Source organism: Botryllus schlosseri, chromosome 6 (assembly GCF_051294905.1).
Source record: "Botryllus schlosseri isolate E-star chromosome 6, Bs_hap1, whole genome shotgun sequence".
Taxonomy (NCBI): Eukaryota; Metazoa; Chordata; class Ascidiacea; order Stolidobranchia; family Styelidae; genus Botryllus; species Botryllus schlosseri.
The window spans coordinates 20977460-20996207 of NC_137241.1; the positions used below are offsets into that span (position 1 = coordinate 20977460).

General features: G+C 41.0%; 1 protein-coding gene across 1 annotated transcript; it reads right to left on the bottom strand.

Annotated features, from left to right (window-relative positions):
* Window positions 1-676: 676 nt before the first annotated feature.
* LOC145441463 (uncharacterized) lies at window positions 677-16102 on the bottom strand. Its single transcript, XM_080319335.1, has 14 exons — window positions 14471-16102; window positions 12509-12612; window positions 11969-12118; window positions 11228-11369; window positions 8055-8170; window positions 7873-7984; window positions 7347-7492; window positions 6550-6677; window positions 5978-6091; window positions 4802-5046; window positions 4199-4360; window positions 1867-1973; window positions 1703-1807; window positions 677-1016 (listed from the first exon to the last, which is right to left on the bottom strand). Exons 1-14 carry the CDS (start codon window positions 14535-14537, stop codon window positions 870-872), a joined length of 1845 nt encoding a protein of 614 aa, XP_080175461.1. The 5' UTR covers window positions 14538-16102; the 3' UTR covers window positions 677-869.
* Between the last annotated feature and the right edge of the window lie 2646 nt (window positions 16103-18748).

An 18748-nucleotide genomic window follows, 5' to 3' on the forward strand; every position in this document is an offset into this window, starting at 1 on the left:
AGTGTCGTCCAACATGCGACCTTGTGTTTGCGCTCGCAGAAAGACCGTCGTCGATGAAACCTACGCACAAAACGATTGACGCGTGTTGGTCGAAGCTTTCGATGTCGATATGTCCTGGCGCCGGATAGTACAGTCCTCGCAACCTGAGCCCAGCGATATACAGCAGACCCGCAATATGTTCGAGTAACAATATTATTGACATATAAACTTCGAAAAATCTAGAGAGTGATCCGAAGTTAAAAGGGAAATAATTACAGCCAAAGATGTTGAAATGACTTAAAACGTTGTAATTTTTATAAATGATTCCCAGTGCAGATTGTAGAACCTACCAAGGCTCGCACACCGAACGTGATCGTGAACCTCACGTTAGCACTATCATTAATATACAGCGTTTACCATATATCCGCTCTTCACCGATTGATAGATATAATAGTAGCAACGAATGACGACGAAACGAAAAATTGCGACTTTACTACAAAATGTTCCTTGCAAAAGCATACACAATTCAAAGTTAGCTCAGTCTGGCAAGGAGGTTGGAAGCCTATAACCGATGAAGATATTATGAACTAAATACTTTCAATAACTGTCCGAAATCCACGTTGTTAATTTGGCAACGACGTACTGATCTAGCTAGTTAGTGCAGGCGTGAAAACATCTTTATTGGGCCTTATCAACACAATGTATGATAGACCATTTTGTGTCATTTAGAAACAATCACAGAAAATGATTGATTATGGCGAAGTATGTTGCATGTAGTCGAGTGCCGTTCAACATAGCTGCGTCGCGTTGTATTGCATCTTCAACCCGACAGAGGTGAAAGAATAAGATATTCCAATGAAGATCTTTTTTCGATCGAATTCGAACTGATTCTACAATCTTGTTGTTGTCGCTAATCTGCTCGATTCGATATCGTCAGAGCCTTCTCTCCTTACTTTTGGCATCGCCAATTCCAACTCCATTTGAAACCTTTTCGATAGCTCGCCTCCTTCGCCCGACCAGCTGATTGTGAAGTTCCGCTGTGAATTCCCAAACATAATTACGTAAGTGGCGAGATACCTTTGTCGCATTCAGATACATATGAAACAGTCTATTATCCGATGGATGGAACATCATAATACATGCACCTTACGAGAATGAAACTCTCATTAATAAATTCTTGTGACCTTTTATGTGGTTCGAGATTTTACCTATATCCTATATTACGATGAATATGTGCGATGGCTCATGCTTAGCCCAAATGTTAGGGTTACCATGCGTCCTCCATTAGGAGGATTTGTCCTCCTTTTTCGGGTTCTTGAAAATGTCCTCCGAGGACGCCTAAATGTCCTTCTTTTCAGCAATTCGTTCTCCTTCACAGCTTTTAGAGGTAAGATGATGGATAGATTCGTGTGAAAATGGGCATAAATGACGCTAAACAGGACATTCGTGGTCCGAACGTTAGTGGCGACCTTTTTTTTAACCTTGTCTTGTGTGCCTTTACGCGTGACCTAGAAGCGAACAATTGATTTTCCGCTTAACCCGGACAAAGTCGTTTCTCCACTTAATTTGGTCAAATGTGAGCGGAACCTAACAGTCCGAATTAAGCGTAGTCGGCTGTCGTTTCAAGCCATCGCTCAAGTCAGAGTCACACATTCGATGCTTACAGTGATCTCCCCTATTGGGACCAGTTTCAATTGCAGGACATTCCTTCAATTCAACTCACCTGAAAGTGTGCCAGCAGGCCGTTTTTTCGATATTTGTCAAGTTTGCTGAAAGCCGTTTCAAAGTCGGGCGTCCTAATTAAAATGAATTCTTTTTCGAGAAAGCTCTGGGAATCAAATTTGTTGCGTTGACAAAAGCAGATAACGAATGTGTGAGCTATTATACCTCGTAAAGTTGCTGTTCTGCCGTTTCTTGTTCGAGAAATTTGCTTGTCAGAATTACTACTATCCTGTCGCAGTTTTGCTGGACCTCCTGAGCGTTCTGTATTGGATCTGAATAAAACTCTAATAACCACGCTTATAAGTATATATAAGCAGAGGTGGTCAAAATAGTCAAGAAGGCTACTCAAGTAGAAGTAGCGACGAAAAAATCTACTTAAGTACGAGTAGAAGTACAACTTCTTTCATAAGCAACCTAAAACTACTTGAAGTAGAAGTAGAATTGACCGACTTTAAATCTACTCAAGTAAGTAAGTAGTTTGAAAACGACCGTAATTCGTTCGCATGGACTGTCAAAAGCTGCAAATTGAGCTATGCGAAAGATCCTGAGCTTGATTCATATTGATACATACCATTCAGGAGGTATCCAGTTTTCGACAGCATTAGTATTCGTCCGCATCATGGGATGAAAATGATAGTATTGATATGGAAATGCGATAATGATCCTAAGTTTACTCGAACAACCCGTTTTAGAAAATATCATGGCATGGCGCCCTCCCCCATATCATAAGGCCCGTAGTTTAGTCGAAGAGCAATACGGAGAAGTTGTATTGGATACGGTGTAAACATTTTGCGCGACCAGTAAACGTTAATAAAAATATGGTCGATCGTAAAAATGCCATGTGTAGCTTTATTTCCGGAAATTAAAGACATTACTACACTTGCTTTTATACTTCAACATGTATGTTCTCCAGACAAAAGAACTAAAACTAATTAGAACTCAAAGTATGATACTGGGAATTGAACGAGAAGTACAAATATCACTTCTAAAAAGCGGAAATATATTTCATGTCTTTTGTCCATAAACCTTCAAATATGGTCTGCTAAAACAAGAGTAACGTTCAAGAAAGCCGGATTCTCCAGTTTAGTAGGACACGTCATGGGCTGCTAGATTACGATATGATAGGTAATTGCTAGATTGCGAAACGATAGTTTCAAACGTTATGGTGGGCCATATTAACAGTGATGAAATATTTGATATGGGCGACAATGCGGTGTGAGGGGAACCACACAATCCGGTACCTAAATTATATTCACTGATACGTTCGTGAAAACATATTTGTCACTCCATAACTACTGTGCGCGAGGCGCAACACAGGTTCTGGGCTTTATTTGACTTTTATCAATATTAAATGTTGGTCTCCGTGAAAATAGCCCTGAAATTCCTCAGGCTATCTTACTTATTGAGGGATTCAACTACTTCTACTTGACAAACTGAAAATAGCGAAAAGGAAGTAAGTAGATCACAAAATATTACGAAGTAGAAGTAGCGAAAATCAAATCTACTTGAGTAAGTACCAGAAGTAGATGAAAACTACTTGAGTCCTTCCAAAAAGTAGACGTACTTCGTTACTGACCACCTCTGTATATAAGTATCGGATTGGGTGTAGGCAAGAGACGGAGAATGATTTTGAAGTCGGCCATGGTCTTCGGTCAGTGTAGTGGTTCCTGACCTTAACTGACCTGCGGAACACTTACGCTAATCAACAGGCCTTCGCGGAACCCCAAATTTGTGTTACGTCATAAAACTAAAATATACCACGCCACACATATAGCTACACATCTAATACATTACTATAGATTACTGTTGCGCAAAATGAGCTGTACATCAACAGATTAAAATATAATTTCCACACAAAACCAAAACATTATCATGAATATGGCGTTCCCTTTCAGAGTTCATAATAATTGCGAGGCTTCACCTTTGTAAGTGTCATCGTATTGTTCGGTGGAATCGGAACGTGATACCAATTGCTTATTTACAAATGAGCTTATCAATATTGGAGATATAATTGGCATTTCAGAAGGAAGGCGTGGTGGAACCTCCCCTATACGTACGGCGCTCCCCACGACGAAGCCCTAGTGCTCCATGGAACACCAGTTAAGAACCAGTGTCTTAGACGGTAGCACGGCTATTGGGTGTACGCAGTCGTTTTATCGCCGAAAGAATGTTTCCAGTGTGCGTGTGTGTGTGTGTGTGTGTGTGTATCCTAATTTTGGGTCGCAAAGGAATCATACAGATACCGCTGATACAGCCATGTGGGGTGCAAATGATACTAAAATCACCCCCCCCCCTTCCCTCATTTTCGACTTTCTCATTATGCTATCATCGGCATTCATCACGTCGCAATTTATCAATGGCGTAACATAACGTTGCTGAAAAAAAGTCACCCGATAGACAAAAGAACTTCATGTTCAAGTGTGTTTCTCGAATTACCATCCTGGCTGCGCACAGCGCGCAATATACATGTACAGTGTATACACCTTCCGATACTTACATGGACTTATTGCCAAATCCTTCTCCGGGTCGTAAATCTTGAAACCAAGTTTATTCACGAAAGTTCTCATCCCCAATATCAGGTCGGAATATTTGTCGTTGGCCAAGTCTCTGCTGTCTTCCTTTGACCAGAAGTACGTGAAGTATGCCCCGTAATCCAATCCTGTACAATCACCACAATAATGTTATGCGTTACGATATTTTGGATCCCATTCATCAACTAGCAGGACTCGCAGCCGAATTTGATGGCCATTTCAGGAGACTTTTGCAACATAGGCTTACCATTGTCAGTGCAGCCCGCTTTGGACTTGAATTTATTGCCCCTAGATTTTTTTCTGTAGATATTTCCTGGTCTAGAGGGATCGTGATTAACTTGATTTGAGTTGCGTATTTCTCTCACTCTCGACTCAAATCATCACAATTAAGTCTTGATTCTAATTCGAATACTCGAATCATTGAGCGCAGCCCTTCTTGTAGCACGGCCCACGTTGGACACAGCTGACGCTAACCGGACTGCGATGAAGAGCCTATAGATAATCCTACTACACTTCGGTAGAGATTATTAGGTTGGCCTCGGCTATTTGCATATGAATTCTTTTCTTACCTTTCTCGTGCTTCACAAATCTGGACCTCTTCCACATCAGGCGCAGTTGAAATCGGAAATAATACAGTAAGCAGGCAACCAAGATCAGAAGAGCAACGGTGCCGCCAAGTATTCCACCAATAAGCGCGGCGCGTCTCTGCTCTCCCAAATCCATGAGGATTGTCACAACGTCGGTATCGTTATTGTTAGGATTGCCGAAAGTGACAAACGCTTCGTAGGCTGTGAAATCGTACCTTTGAAGATTCCTGTTGGTGGTATAAAACAGTGGTTTTAAACATTCTAGACCGCGATCCAAATCTGAGTTTTAATGGCATCTCGCGACTGAAGCCTCGCACACCAAAAAGAATACAATTTAGTTTGGTTTAATTAGTATGCTACGTTTTCACGGGAATATATGACATAGAGAACGCGGAGACAAATAATAAATTTAAAACTTTCCGCTACAAGAACTTCGCTTCTACTGGTTGGAATTGAGCTAAATTTAGTACGCAGCGTTTTTTTTTAGCCGACTTGACAATTTTATCACGTAGCCAGTGAAATCTGAAGACAAAGTTGTTGTTTTTAACAGCCCTAATGCACATAAGTCGAACGGGTGCGCAGTTAAAAACAAAAGTTTTTACTTGATTCGGATCAACATAAAAATCTCCGCGCGAACGTAGGGACAGTATGACAATAAAAAGAATGTCGTAAGTAGGAGCGGGTTAGGGGGCATTTGATATCTGGTTTGCGGTCAGACTGTGCACTGTACATTTTCAATGTTGTTTTGTTTGATATTCATGATGTTTCGACTACATTGGTCCTTTTACGCCAGGCCGATATTCTTTATTTTGATTCCGTACTTACCGACTAGTAGCACGGCCCAGTTCTAGGCTTTTTTAAGACACCGCTTGTGCGGATCACGTGGCGAGGAGGAGCCTAGGTAGGCTAAACCTGCAACACCTCGCTAGGAATTCTATAGTCTGGAGCCGGAATTGGTGGTGCAACGGTGGAACCTATCACTACTACCCTACATCTCGTCCAGGAATATCTAGTTCCAGATATCCCTGATCTCGTCACACGCATATTCAATATTCATTGTACTGTACATGCACGGCCTAATTGTGGCTTCATTTGCGTGTTTGTATACCTAGTAGGTTGTTTAGGTGGTCAATTTGAACGGTATTTCATAACGTTTACTTGATGGTGAACGACATCCGTAAAACTTGGAGAGTCTTGTTCTTTTCTCGGTCCCATTCTTCTTGCGTCGGGATTTGCAAGAAGCAAGACTCGTCTATAGTCCGTACACGGTTACTGTAAATTGGATTCGAGTAAGTTGATAGTTATCCTTCGATACACGGAAAGCAAGATCAATTGAGCGGCAGCCTGTAACAGTGTGGGCTGTCTCACGCTCAGCGCCTTACATACAGACTGTAAGTGTAAGCGGTGGTCGGTGTTAATCAGTTCGTGCCGGTTTTCTAGAACAGTCACACAATCAGAGAGACGCGTTTAGTACTGCTGTTTACTCTGAATCACTTTTTGTATCAGAACGGACTGAAAAAACTGAATTTTGTGGTAAAACCAGCGGACATTTGATCAAGTCGATGGGGGTAAGGTGTATATATTAAATGGCAATAAGAACGCCGTATTTTCTATACATTCAAATTGCAATAAGCTTTAGGCGTGATTCATACACTCTGTTAGCTCTAAAATGAAAGCAGGGTAGTCCCAACAAAGACTTTGCCATTGAATCTCATCGCGCATATACTAACAATTGACAGCTGACTCTGTCGTCAAGAGAAAAATGGGTAGATGAAGAGCTTGGGTTGCTCGGGTCTCCGAGGGTTGCAGTGCATGATGAGTTATCTCTTGATATGTCTCTCTCCCAATTCTCCAACAACTGCAAAGGCAAAGTGTTTCATTCTTCAATTGCATAGAAAATATGCTGTAAAACGCAGCGAGACCATAAACTTTATAGGGATGCACGTCCAACGAACCAAAAATCCCTGTTCATGAAATTTTCATGTTACCTTCTTGTGTTCAGCAAAAAATTAAACATGTTCCTGCAAGTTGCGTACGAACATATACGTACTTCCTTCATATTTAATTTATCATCTAATTTGCGCTATCCCAACTTCCTTTGTGCTAAGGGGCTATATTCCCCAAGCAGTTAACTAATGTTTGTCTCGTATCCAACGGCTTCTGTCAGGTGTAGGCTAATTTACAAACGTTTTTATGCTACTTCCATAGGAATATTTCGGTTGTTAACTTTTGTATGTAGATATATTGTTCATCTATATTTGACATAGGTTACTCACTCCATTCCTGACTGTAAAGGGCATTTGACGTTGCACTTGTAATAAAGGCTGTTAGGGATTTCCAGGGACTATTTGGTGCGGATAAAGTTAATTTTGCGATCACTCAAACATCTATAAACTATAACAAGTCTACACACAGAACAGTTTAAAAACTAATCTTGAAAGTACTTAAAATTCAATGCGCTTTTTGGGTGAATATAGCGATGCATTCAGTGTATCTTGCCTTATGTAGACTATACTTTGTTTCATACCGGGTAAAAGTTCATGTTGAAACTTTGTGCATCCGTTTCGGAACTGCCGACATCAACATTGCATTCAATGGTAGCAGTATCGCCAATTTCATAGCGTATCTCGTCTGTATTACAGATGATCTTGACCTGAACTAGTGGTCTTGATTCTGTTAAAACAGTTCGTGATAGTTTTTACTCGAGCTGATATATAAAGCGCCACATGGCGCCGGCTAAACATGGTGTAATGACAAATTTTCAATACCTGGAGCTATAAGAACCAACCATAGAATATGTTATGTTATAAAACTAATGTGTCCGTAATTCGTAGAATTCAGGTAAGAGGCGATGCCGACATCACCGTAATAATGCAATCTACGTGTCGACGATTCACAGGTAAAGTAGGCCTGAAACAAATCTGTCTTTGGTAATGCAATAATATTGAATTCTGTCATATTTGTAACTAGCGCCGACTCGATGAAATTCTTTGATAGCCTTTGTGCAAGTTTAGCCAGATACTACGACAGATAAGCTCTAACTGGAGACTTACGCTTAGCACACAGATGGTGTTCCGCGATATATCGGGTTTCTCCGTTATGCTCAACGGCACAAGAGTATATTCCAGGATGTTTGAATGGGTCGAATAACGGAATCTCTATCGTCTGAACAAGTTCAAAAAGTATGTTGTTACCAAAACTTTCACCTGGCAATTCGCAGCGCTGTAAGACTCACCTCATTGTTCATGGATGCATCGATGAAAACATCGCTCGGAAGGTTTCCGCAGTTGTGATACCACGTGATTGTGTAATTTTCCAGGCCTCGTAGCAGTGGTTCATTGAGATCGGTCACTGAAATATGATGCATTCTTCGTTCAGAATAACATGAACAAGTAAAAGTGAATATTGCTATCACGGGACTAAGTTTCTAGAGTTCGAAGGATTCGGGATTTTCGAATTCTTAGACGGCATTTGGCGAGGCGATTGTGCTGTGAATGACTGCACAGTTATGTGGTCTCTGGTCGATATGGAGCGCGACTAACAAGTATACTGATACAGCTTATAAAACGATGGAGAACTCCCGGTAAACGACTATACAAGGTCGCGCCAATATCTCACAATTTGCAATGCATTTCTTTCGATGTGTGACGCTTGCATCGCGAGATGTGAACTGAGGTGGTCAAAGTAGTCAAGAAAGCTACTCAAGTAGAAGTAGAAGTAGCGACGAAAGAATCTACTCAAGTACGAGTAGAAGTACTTTTTCCGAAAGCCACCTAAACTACTTGAAGTAGAAGTAGGATTTACTGACTTTAAATCTACTCAAGTAAGTAAGTAGTTTTGAAAACAGTCTTAATTCGTTCGCATGGACTGTCAAAAGCTGCAATTTGAGCTATGCGCAGGTGCAGAGATTGGTATTGATGCATCCCGGGAGGTTACAATTTTCGACAAAATGAGCATTCTTTCGCATCATGGGATGCAAATTATAGTAATGATGTGGAAATGCGATATTAACCCTTTGTTTACTAGAAGACCCCGTTTTAGAGAATATCATGACATGGTGCCCTTCCCCATATTATAAGGCCCCAAGTTCTGCCGAGAGCAATACGAAGAAGTTGTATCGGATACGGTGTCAACACTTTGCGCGATTAGTATACATTAAAAACAAATATTGTGGATCGTAAAATTTATATTTAGTATAGCTTTTCTTTTCCGAAAATATAGGCATTACCACACTTGCTTTTATGCTTCATCGTGTATGTTCTGCAGACAAAAGAACTGAAAGTAATTAGAACTCAAAGTATGATACTCGGAGTTTAAAGTGAAATACGAATACCACTTCTGAAAAACGTAAAATATGTTTCATGTCTTTTGTCCATAAAGCTTCATGATCTGCTAAAATAGGTGTAACGTTAAGAAAAATCCGGATTTTCCAGATTAGCAGGATACAGGCTGATCGATTACGATATGACAGGTAATTGCTAGATTGCGAAACGGTAGTTTCAAACGTTATGGTGGGCCATATGTACTGTGATGAAATATTTGATATGGGTGGCAATGCGGTGTTAGCAAGCAATCAAGCCATAACTACTATGTGCGAAGCACAACAAAATTTCTCGGCTTCACTTGGCTTTTATGAATATGAAATGTTGGTACACAGTCGAAACAGCCCCGAAATTCCTCAGGCTAGCTTTCGTATTAAGGATTAAACTACTTCTACTTGACAAACTGAAAATAGCGAAAAGTAAGTAAGTAGATCACAAAATATTACGAAGTAGAAGTAAAAGTAGAGAAAATCAGATCTACTTGAGTACGTACCAGAAGTAGAGGGAAACTACTTGAGTACTTTCAAAAAGTAGAAGTATTTCATTACTAACCACCTCTGAATGTGAATAAAACTCGGCGTTTTGCCCTGTTCTAAAAAGTTTGAGAACCCATATATACCAAAAAGATGATGAAAAACGGTGGTAGATGGATTGGTACGGTTTTCACCCGCTTTGCAGAAAAATTGATTTTTGCGGTTAGTAAGTGTTACGACACAGTCAAGACCAACGTGATTTTTACGACAACTCAACTGCTCCCTGCAACACGTAAAGACGTTATTCCAGCACTTCAACAAAATAATACGGTCCGTGAATATCAGTGACACTGTGATTGTGACTACGAAGGAAGAACGGCACAACGTCTGCAGGACCGAATAAAACAGCATGTACCTAGATTTATTAGAACATTCGCATCGCGCTCGGAGAAAATGTTGACCTTGACTCATCCCCTGAAGATTGAATCAGAACAGTCAAAGACCATGAATTTTACCATTGGCAAACAATTGATGGATAATAATGTCTGTGCGAAAAACTATCGACACGACAGATTTCGCGTCTGCAGAGGCCGCTCACGTCTTCATCTATGTGCCTCGGTGTCGACTTTTATCAAAATATGCCAACCTACTTTTTGCGAACAGAAGGAGTTCGTGTACCATCTAAAATAGTACATTGATCTCAAGCTATCTCTTCGCATCGAATATTCGACATTCTTGCCGGTGACGTTATAATTGATGATACGATTGTTGAGATGTTTTGTTCTTTCCAAATGTCTCTATGAATACTCTATTCAATTGTATATTGAAGTTCTGTACCTCCGGGAAGCTCTTCAACTGTGTATTTACACTTTCAATCATCCACCCTGCGATGGATGAGTTTGGCGCTACTCCACAAGTAAATTTACTAAATTGGAAGTAGTTTTAAGGCAACATGCATACATTATATTATTTATCATTAATAATTGCACCTATGCTTGAAAAACTTTGCTCACTAGTCACAACTGTAAGTGGAGGAGAAGAGCAAATGGCTGTCCAGTGTCCACACATCGTTTTGACGCTGCTGGATAAGTCTTTACCATACTAAACCAGTCCCATATAAACTATAACCTGCTCATCGTTGTCCTAGTAACTAGTAGCTCGAAACTAGGCCAAACACCGAAATGTACAATAGCGTTAATCAGGTGTTTGTCATAAAGAACAAATGACACTGCTGGTTCTGCTAGAACTAACCCGATATCTACTATGGGCGGTAGAGAAACATTATTTCACTACAGTTAACGTAGATGAGACGAGTAAAGTTAAATGGCAATGTAAAAGCATGGTTGTTGAAGCCTTGATAGACATAGCCTTTTGTAAGCTTGAACTATCTTTCTTTCTTGCAACATAAACATTAAAATCGTTGTTGGAGAATATTGTCACAATGCCAAAAAAATGATGTTTCTCGCGTAGCCTACTCCCACAAATTCTCTCGCGTACCACCGTTTGAGAACCCCTGGCCTATAATCTATTTATCATCCACTGACATCAACAGGTGGCTAAATAATCACTAAATATGTGGCATCTATTGCAGTAAATACGCCTAACTATCTCACCGGTGCAACTTCTTTTTCGTAATGCACTGGGTGTTGTTTCAGTCGGTGTTATCGAAGTATAGGTGTGAGATTGCTCACACGAAATATTGGGATACGATGTTTTTTGCAGTTGAATATCTTGCGAGCAACAGCCCTCTTCATTCTGAAAATTACCCATATTTCAAATTTTAGCGAGCTCAAACGGGTGCAATAGGTCGATCCAAAGCTTTCGCCGCGAGAGAATGCGGTCGGGGTCTTGGCTGTACCACCACCACGTTACGGAGTGTCGGATGTTTATCTGGGCTCCTCCCTCTGCGTCGCTTTTCGTGCGGAGTCTTTACAAAAAAAGTCCAGGCATATAGATCCGGTGAAGGACGAATATAAACGAAGCGAATGAAAAGGGCAAGGAATACGTGCGGAAAGAGAGGAGAGCCCAGAGTTGAAGAGAGATCACAGTTACCTTGGGAATTTAGACATGGAAGCATGCAACATTATGAAAAATGATATCTGGGCTTGCTGCACTGGATAATTTGAATGTACAATCCTAACCCAACCCTAGCCGAAACTTCAACCAACATGTTGAAATGCCGCATGCTCATGTGTCGTGTGCTCAGTGCTCATCTCATACAACGCACCCACTGTATATGTGCGAAGTGCGAGTGGTGGCGGATAGTCCATTTGAGAGTCTCACAAAACGATTTATTGTCGGCATGGGACCATATAGTTTCAAAATCTCCTCTACAGAGAAAACTCATGTATTACCTGAACATGAATTTCGATGTATGACGGTGATTCCGTAGTCACGTTCTTGATTTCGAAAAGCAGATCGCTACCGCCATAGTAATCGTAATAGTCATAGTCGTGGGTGATCAATAACTGCGTCTCATTCGTGTCCTTTGAGGTTATGTTGCACTGAAGAGCGAACGAATATCACGTTACCGAGGGGAAATTTACGTTACAGTAGCTTGCAAACGTGAGTCTGTAATCATAGTACCAACTACTATCCTCGTGCTAATCGAGCCGTTATTAGGTAAATATGATTATTGTTCACGGAAGGGAAGCAGAAAGTCATCAGTCACTCATCGGATACGAATCCCGAAACTTAATGGGGCAAGAAAATCAATTGCCAAACTCTGGCTATAGTTGTGTCTACATTGCATTCTATTCGACCTTGACGTATTACTTCAACCTTTATGGGTTTATATGTGAACACCATTTCTATACCAAAAAGGTTGAGGATCTACTACTGCGGTGCCGTTTAATGTGGTATTGTTAAGACGCATCTCATAGCCATGCACTCACTTGGTAACTTCCTTCAAGCCCGCAGTCAGACGCGTATTCCGTACAGTCGAAGGTGACTGGCCAGTTGTAATAGGCCTTCTTGGTCTCTGACACAGCATGGCATTCTGTTCAGAAGCGTGGATGTTTTTTTCTTGTGAAATTTTGTTCACTTAATTGTGCACTAACCATGAATTTATAAATTATGCGTTATCTTATACAGAGACATACACTAGACTAGATAGATCAGTGTTTCTTAACCGCGGGCCATCTTAGCATCTTCGTGTGGTCCCGCAGACCTATTAGTAGGATTATAAAACTGGCGGCTTGTCCCGTCGAAATTAAGAAGGGGTATCGTCGCTGCGACTTACTCCGAATAAGTAATCGCTTATAGTAACCTGCGGTTCACAGCACCGGAACGAATTTTGATAATTGAACAAAACGCAAAAACAGGAACCAGCACACCAGTAATGAGAAATTGACATTGTCTCTACTCATATCTCAAATGCTGTTGGGATGTCCAGTCACTCTTCACTATTACTTCACAGGAGAGGAAATCCTTCAACATTTCGAGAAGAACTTTAATAGGTTGGCCACGGAATATTTTCAATGCGGACAGTGGGCCACGGCTGTAACACGGTCAAGCACCTCTGCTATACAGACCTTACCTCAGTTAACATTAAAAATTTGAATGAAAGCTGATGAGCATAGGCTATTACAGCATAGGTAGGCTATTACACAAACATATTCCTCTGAAAAGGGGGTCTTTCAATGAGATTGGCTGTGTATAGCCCATTCGCGGTTGGATGTTGTTGTATATTAAACAAAAAGATGTCGCGCTTATCGCCTGACGGCCTTTTGCACCACGGTCAAAGACATTGTAAACGAAAAGATGAGGTCATGGGAAATAATGACGGATATCAGAATGGTGTAAAAATGATCAAATAACAGAATGGTCTGAAAAACTGAAGCTAAAAATAACGGTTACACGATAAAACAAATTCAACTACATACGGAATTATACGAAAATCAATGAGTAAATCGGCAATACAAAAATTCACTCTCAATTGAGCACATTTATCGATGAGAAACTTCCGATGAAAATCATATATTGGACAACTGATTATAAAATGATCCACGCGGTTCCTGGGAAGGGACAGTAACTACAACAAGGAGAGTCAATCATTCCAATTTTAAACAAATAAAATGCAGTTGGCGGTGAATAACGGGCTATCGCATACTATGCCAATATTTCAAACGATAATAATGTTTCGTGTAGCATCAGATGGTAATGAATTCACATTTTGGCCTTTTAAAAACATCAGAATGTATTGTGGATATTTGTATACTATATTTGTCTCTTTGAGTATACCATTGGATATTCTACACGCCTAGATATCCCTGATGTAGAGTCCCACTCCGTTATTGTTTTCGTATGCGATTGATGTGACGTAGACCGTGGCGATAGGCCGCTTACCGGTAAACACGGCCTACTATAATGCCGTGCGGTTGTCATCTGATGGAGAACAAGAAACGCCGCACATCACAAACATTATAAACACGTGGCCAATTTTTCGCAATTTATCGAGAGACGACCGATACATTACGCGATTACACGCGATCCAACACAAAAGTGTAGCAGACCTATAAAGCATTTTCAAGCACACAGCTAGACTGCTAGAGTATCATCATCATCATCATTGGTTTATTAGCAATTTTATCAGTTCAATACACCACAAAATGCGATACAATGAAAAGACAGGAAGATGTCGAAGCGACAAGGAGTAGTCTATGGAATCTGACACCCACCTTGGCCTAGGCGATGTAAAGAGGAGGCATGCACACTGAATGAAAGTAAAGAAGATAGTATAGAAAAAGAATGCGACAAGAAATAGGGCGGCATGTCATGGGAAGCGAGATCGATAGGTCAGTCGTGGTAATAGCCAGGCAGTGGTAGCATCGTTTCAAAACAACCCATTCGCATACCTTCTTGACCTTCCACCGCTCCCAGAAGTGCTATTAGCAAAATATGGTTAAAGAGATACATATCCATTTGGCGGAAGCTCTATAAATTTGTGAGCACGCCGGGCTGAAACTATTAAATAAATCTCTTAACTGCTAAGCTAAGAGCCGAAGCTATAATTATACTATCTGGGTGGTTCGAATCCGAGTCGAATCGGGTCGACCATTCTAGTATCACCTGTTATGACGTCATAACAAGAATAATGACTTGAGCGGTTCCAGGATGAATCTGTCAATTACACGCCCTCCAAAACAAGCATTGTAATTCTGGGCCATGACTATTTGGTAGCGCTTTGTGCTGAAAGTTGGCAAAAAATGTCTTTCCTTGTATATTAGTAGCATGTGCAACATGTTTTACGATGCTGACCCAAGGCTAACCGAGGTTTCGAAGCACCAACGATGGGAATACTGTATTTTTCGCTGATGAAATATTATTGTAGTTGTGAAGGAGTATAATTTCGTTACTTGACAACATCGACTCTCACTATCATTACAATTGGCACTCGATTCGGTTTCAAGTGCTCGTCATCGTCTCGAATTTGTAGGGATTATCCCTATCTCAGACAGAGGGATCCTGTCAAACTCAAATTCTACTCGCGATAAGTCTTGCTATCACTGTTACCGATTCCACATGAGATGGCGCACCTTCCAAAGACCGTAGCATAGGCGACCCGCTATTTCGCGGTGTTATTTATATTATCTGTCTCGCATGTCAGTAAGGTTGCACAATGCCCAACGCAAACTCTTGATAACACACAGCCAGGAAACGATTGCTACTCATATCCCATAATCTTTATGCGATAACGAATATGATAATATCAGTCGTACTCTTCAGTTTTTTACTGATATCGTAGGGTTATGAAACTTTGTGATTCGCTCTGTCAAAACATCACTATTCTACTCCAACTTGGTCTTACAGACAACTCGACGGCTCTGCGTATACTCATCAAACCAAGAGCTAATAATCCTGCTAGCATTTTGCTTCAAGTAGATTATGCAACTTATCGTGAACTAAATATGAAATAAGAAGTTTCGTCACGCAAAACTAAGTGAGCCCTGTGATAAAGATTTATAACGAGCGCTCAATGATGTGTTTCCACCGCGTATTCCCCCAAGCTACAGGTTTTTCCGCAGCTATTCATACCCAGCACTGTATCATTGTACTGGACTTCTGCAAACAAACAATTGTACACGTCTGTTTTCACGGGGAGAAAATGCTTTGTACAAATCTATTGTCGGGTTGACCTGGCGTAAATTCCCCTCTTTGTGAGTCGGCTATAGATCCTACGAATCTACCATATTATAATTAGTTGCATCCTATCACTTTGAGATTGCTGCTGGCAGTTTCTTTAGTACTATGGTGCAAATTGTGGATTGCGCCACTCGATTTTGCGTTTAAATCGTCTGCTTGCCGGCGGAAGACCGGCTTCATTCCATAGTTAGCAAAGCGTTAAAGCTACTTGAATAGTGACAAAGCGCAACACGTTTCTCGGTATACTGAGTTATCTTATTACAAGCATGGGCATTCACGTGGGATATTTTGGTTACAATTGCATGGCATCAACAAATCACTATTCATGTTGTGCAGTCAGTTGATCTGTTGCCTATTCTACAATGCCCGGTGTATGCAGTGTCAATAAGAACGGCGTTGCCATCCGCTGTCCCACCACCAACTGTTACACGAGACAGCACAATCTATTTAATTGTTGAATAAGTCGCAATATTGAACACAAAATAATATTATGAAACGTTGAAACCTCGGAATTTGGCTATATGGTATGCTGTATGCGTATGAGATATAGCATGTAGGCTATTCGAATTAACATTTCGTGCTATGTATATGAATACGAAAATAGAAAGTTATTCCGCTCGTGGTCCTGGAACCCTCCAAAACCAGCCCCAAAATTTGCATTGTATCGGACGTTTTCATTGTGACCCAACAATGCCGTCTGTAATAAGATACCGCAGCTCAGGAGCAAGTGCGCAGCGAGAGTGATAGCATAGTGTCCTATATCAGTGCTCTTCAACCGGGGTGGTCGTACACCCTAGGGTGTACCAGAATTTGCAAAGGGTGTACCACTCGGATGGGGTGTACAGGGGTGTACCAGATCCGAATTACAATGAGCCGATGGCTAGCTATCATAAAGGCAGGTTTATGGGTCAGTACAGGGTGACGCACAGGTTAATGAGCAATATGGTACGATGTTATCTCAAAGGTAATACTCGGGGATATCTAGAACTCCTAGACTTCTAGATATCCCTGGGTATTACTGTACACCGCTTGATTGTGATGTCATAAGCAAATATTTCTCCTATTCATTTAGCCGTCGGCAATAGACCAATGGTTCCGTTTGGTGTTGGAAAGTATGCAGTTAACAAACATGTGTTCAGCTATAGCAGGGGTGGGCAATTATTTTATATAATAATAACACGGTTGAAACCGTGGCGGTTAATTAATGAAATAGCTATCTGCCGTCAGGATTCGAAACAATGTTAAATATGATACGCTTTTAACTCTTTTTAAACCCCTATCGACGTTCTTCTATTAAGACACTAAAACAGTTGTTCTCGAACTTATTTTAGGAACGCCCCGCTTCATGATAGTGAAAATGTTCACGCCCAATCCAACGGATGGTTTAATGCCATGGAAGGTTATAGTTGTTGATGAGGGAATTCTATAATATCAAATTTGGACAATACACAGAGCAATAACTATACTATGAGCTTGGAGTAAATCGCGCGGGGCGCGAAAAAAAATACATTTAACTTCGGCTTCGCGCCTCCCTTCAGATGCTTTCGCGGCCCCCAGTTCGAGAGCCACGGCACTGAAATGTATATGGGATAGTACAAAGCTTGGTCGCTGTATTCCGAGTAGTGTGCAGCTCGAATAGCCTTGATGTTGAGCGAAGTTTGCAGTTTTCCTGAAGTTCGCCATCTCTTGACCGAGAGATTTGTGTTTTTGTCATAATTCAAACCCTTACTTCCATCGACATGATTGGCAAAAACTAAAATGACGGGTCTACCCCTAACTCCAGTATACAAATATTAGTGCGCTAAACCCTCTATGAATTTCAGCTTTCGATTTCCTCTTTTTGACATGAACTTTCATCCTTTATGGGTGATAGATATTAGGTATGAAGGTGATGATGAGTCATATAGCAGTCGCGAGCACTGATTGACTGGTTTTACCAACTACAGATTTGGAAACGCCTCACGTTACGATTTGAAACTCGTACCGTATAATGCGTAATGTGACAATCGCAACTAAGAAGGTTTGACCTAAACTATGGAAAGAGTGATTTCTTATGGATTTAATTGTTGCTCATACTTAGCCACAATGCCTTTATTTTGAATCTGGAGTACGCATGAAAGGAATGTAGGAAGCGTAGTCGTGACATATTAATGAACAGGCTTCAAAGCAAACAATTGTCTGTTTAGTTGATACAGCCTAAATTGTAGTCCACGCATCATCATTAAAAAAGCAGGTTGTATGTTAAGAATTCCAAGCAACCTTTCGCGGGCCGCACAGGATGGCTTCGCGGGCCGCATTTTGCCCGCGGGCCGCACTTTGCCCAGGTCTGAGCTTTAGTCATTTGTCTTTAAGTGATTTTTGAGGAAACCGCCGCGATAGCTCAGACTTCTTGAATCGGTACTTCCTACCCGGCGTTAATAAATACCGCAATGCACATGAATGAAGTGACGTAGCCAGCCAGGGTCGAAACAGCTTCCATGTTGAAATCGAAAGCCTTTTGTTTTAAAATGCCGATTTTATATCCTATCTTTCGCCATACATTTGCAATTAAGTATTTTGTTATTAGTGATGCCAATTAGCGACAATAGACTGTGTATAGCGGCACACGATCTGAGGTTACTGACATCTCTTCCAGCCCATGTGCTACTATCGACTGTGTGTGGTGTGAGGCAGGCCTGATACGCAGTAGGCTGGTGCGCCTGCTATCATCGCTGATCTGAATTACCGCTTCTGCAGCAGTAGCTTTACTTACTTTCTCCCCAAAACTATTAAATTTAGGTTTATTATCGTTTGTAATGTCATGCTGTTTTGGGGCTGACACGAAATAAATTCCAATTTGCGTGACGGGCGGCCTAACTGGCTGCGAATAAGCTCTGTGACCAAATACTATTTTATTCAAATCCAATTTTTTTTTACGGCAATAACTCCGCTTCTACTGGTTGGAATAGAATCAAATTTGAAGAACATCATTTTTATAGACAACAGAAAAA

Bases quoted from the DNA above. Each gene is read 5' to 3' on its own strand.
- LOC145441463 (XM_080319335.1), bottom strand. From the start codon at position 14,537: ATGGATATGTATCTCTTTAACCATATTTTGCTAATAGCACTTCTGGGA. The intron at 11,370-11,968 runs GTAATACATGAG...GGTAATTTTCAG, and splicing joins ACATCGAAATTCATGTTCAG to AATGAAGAGGGCTGTTGCTC. The intron at 7,985-8,054 runs GTGAGTCTTACA...GAACTTGTTCAG, and splicing joins ATGCATCCATGAACAATGAG to ACGATAGAGATTCCGTTATT.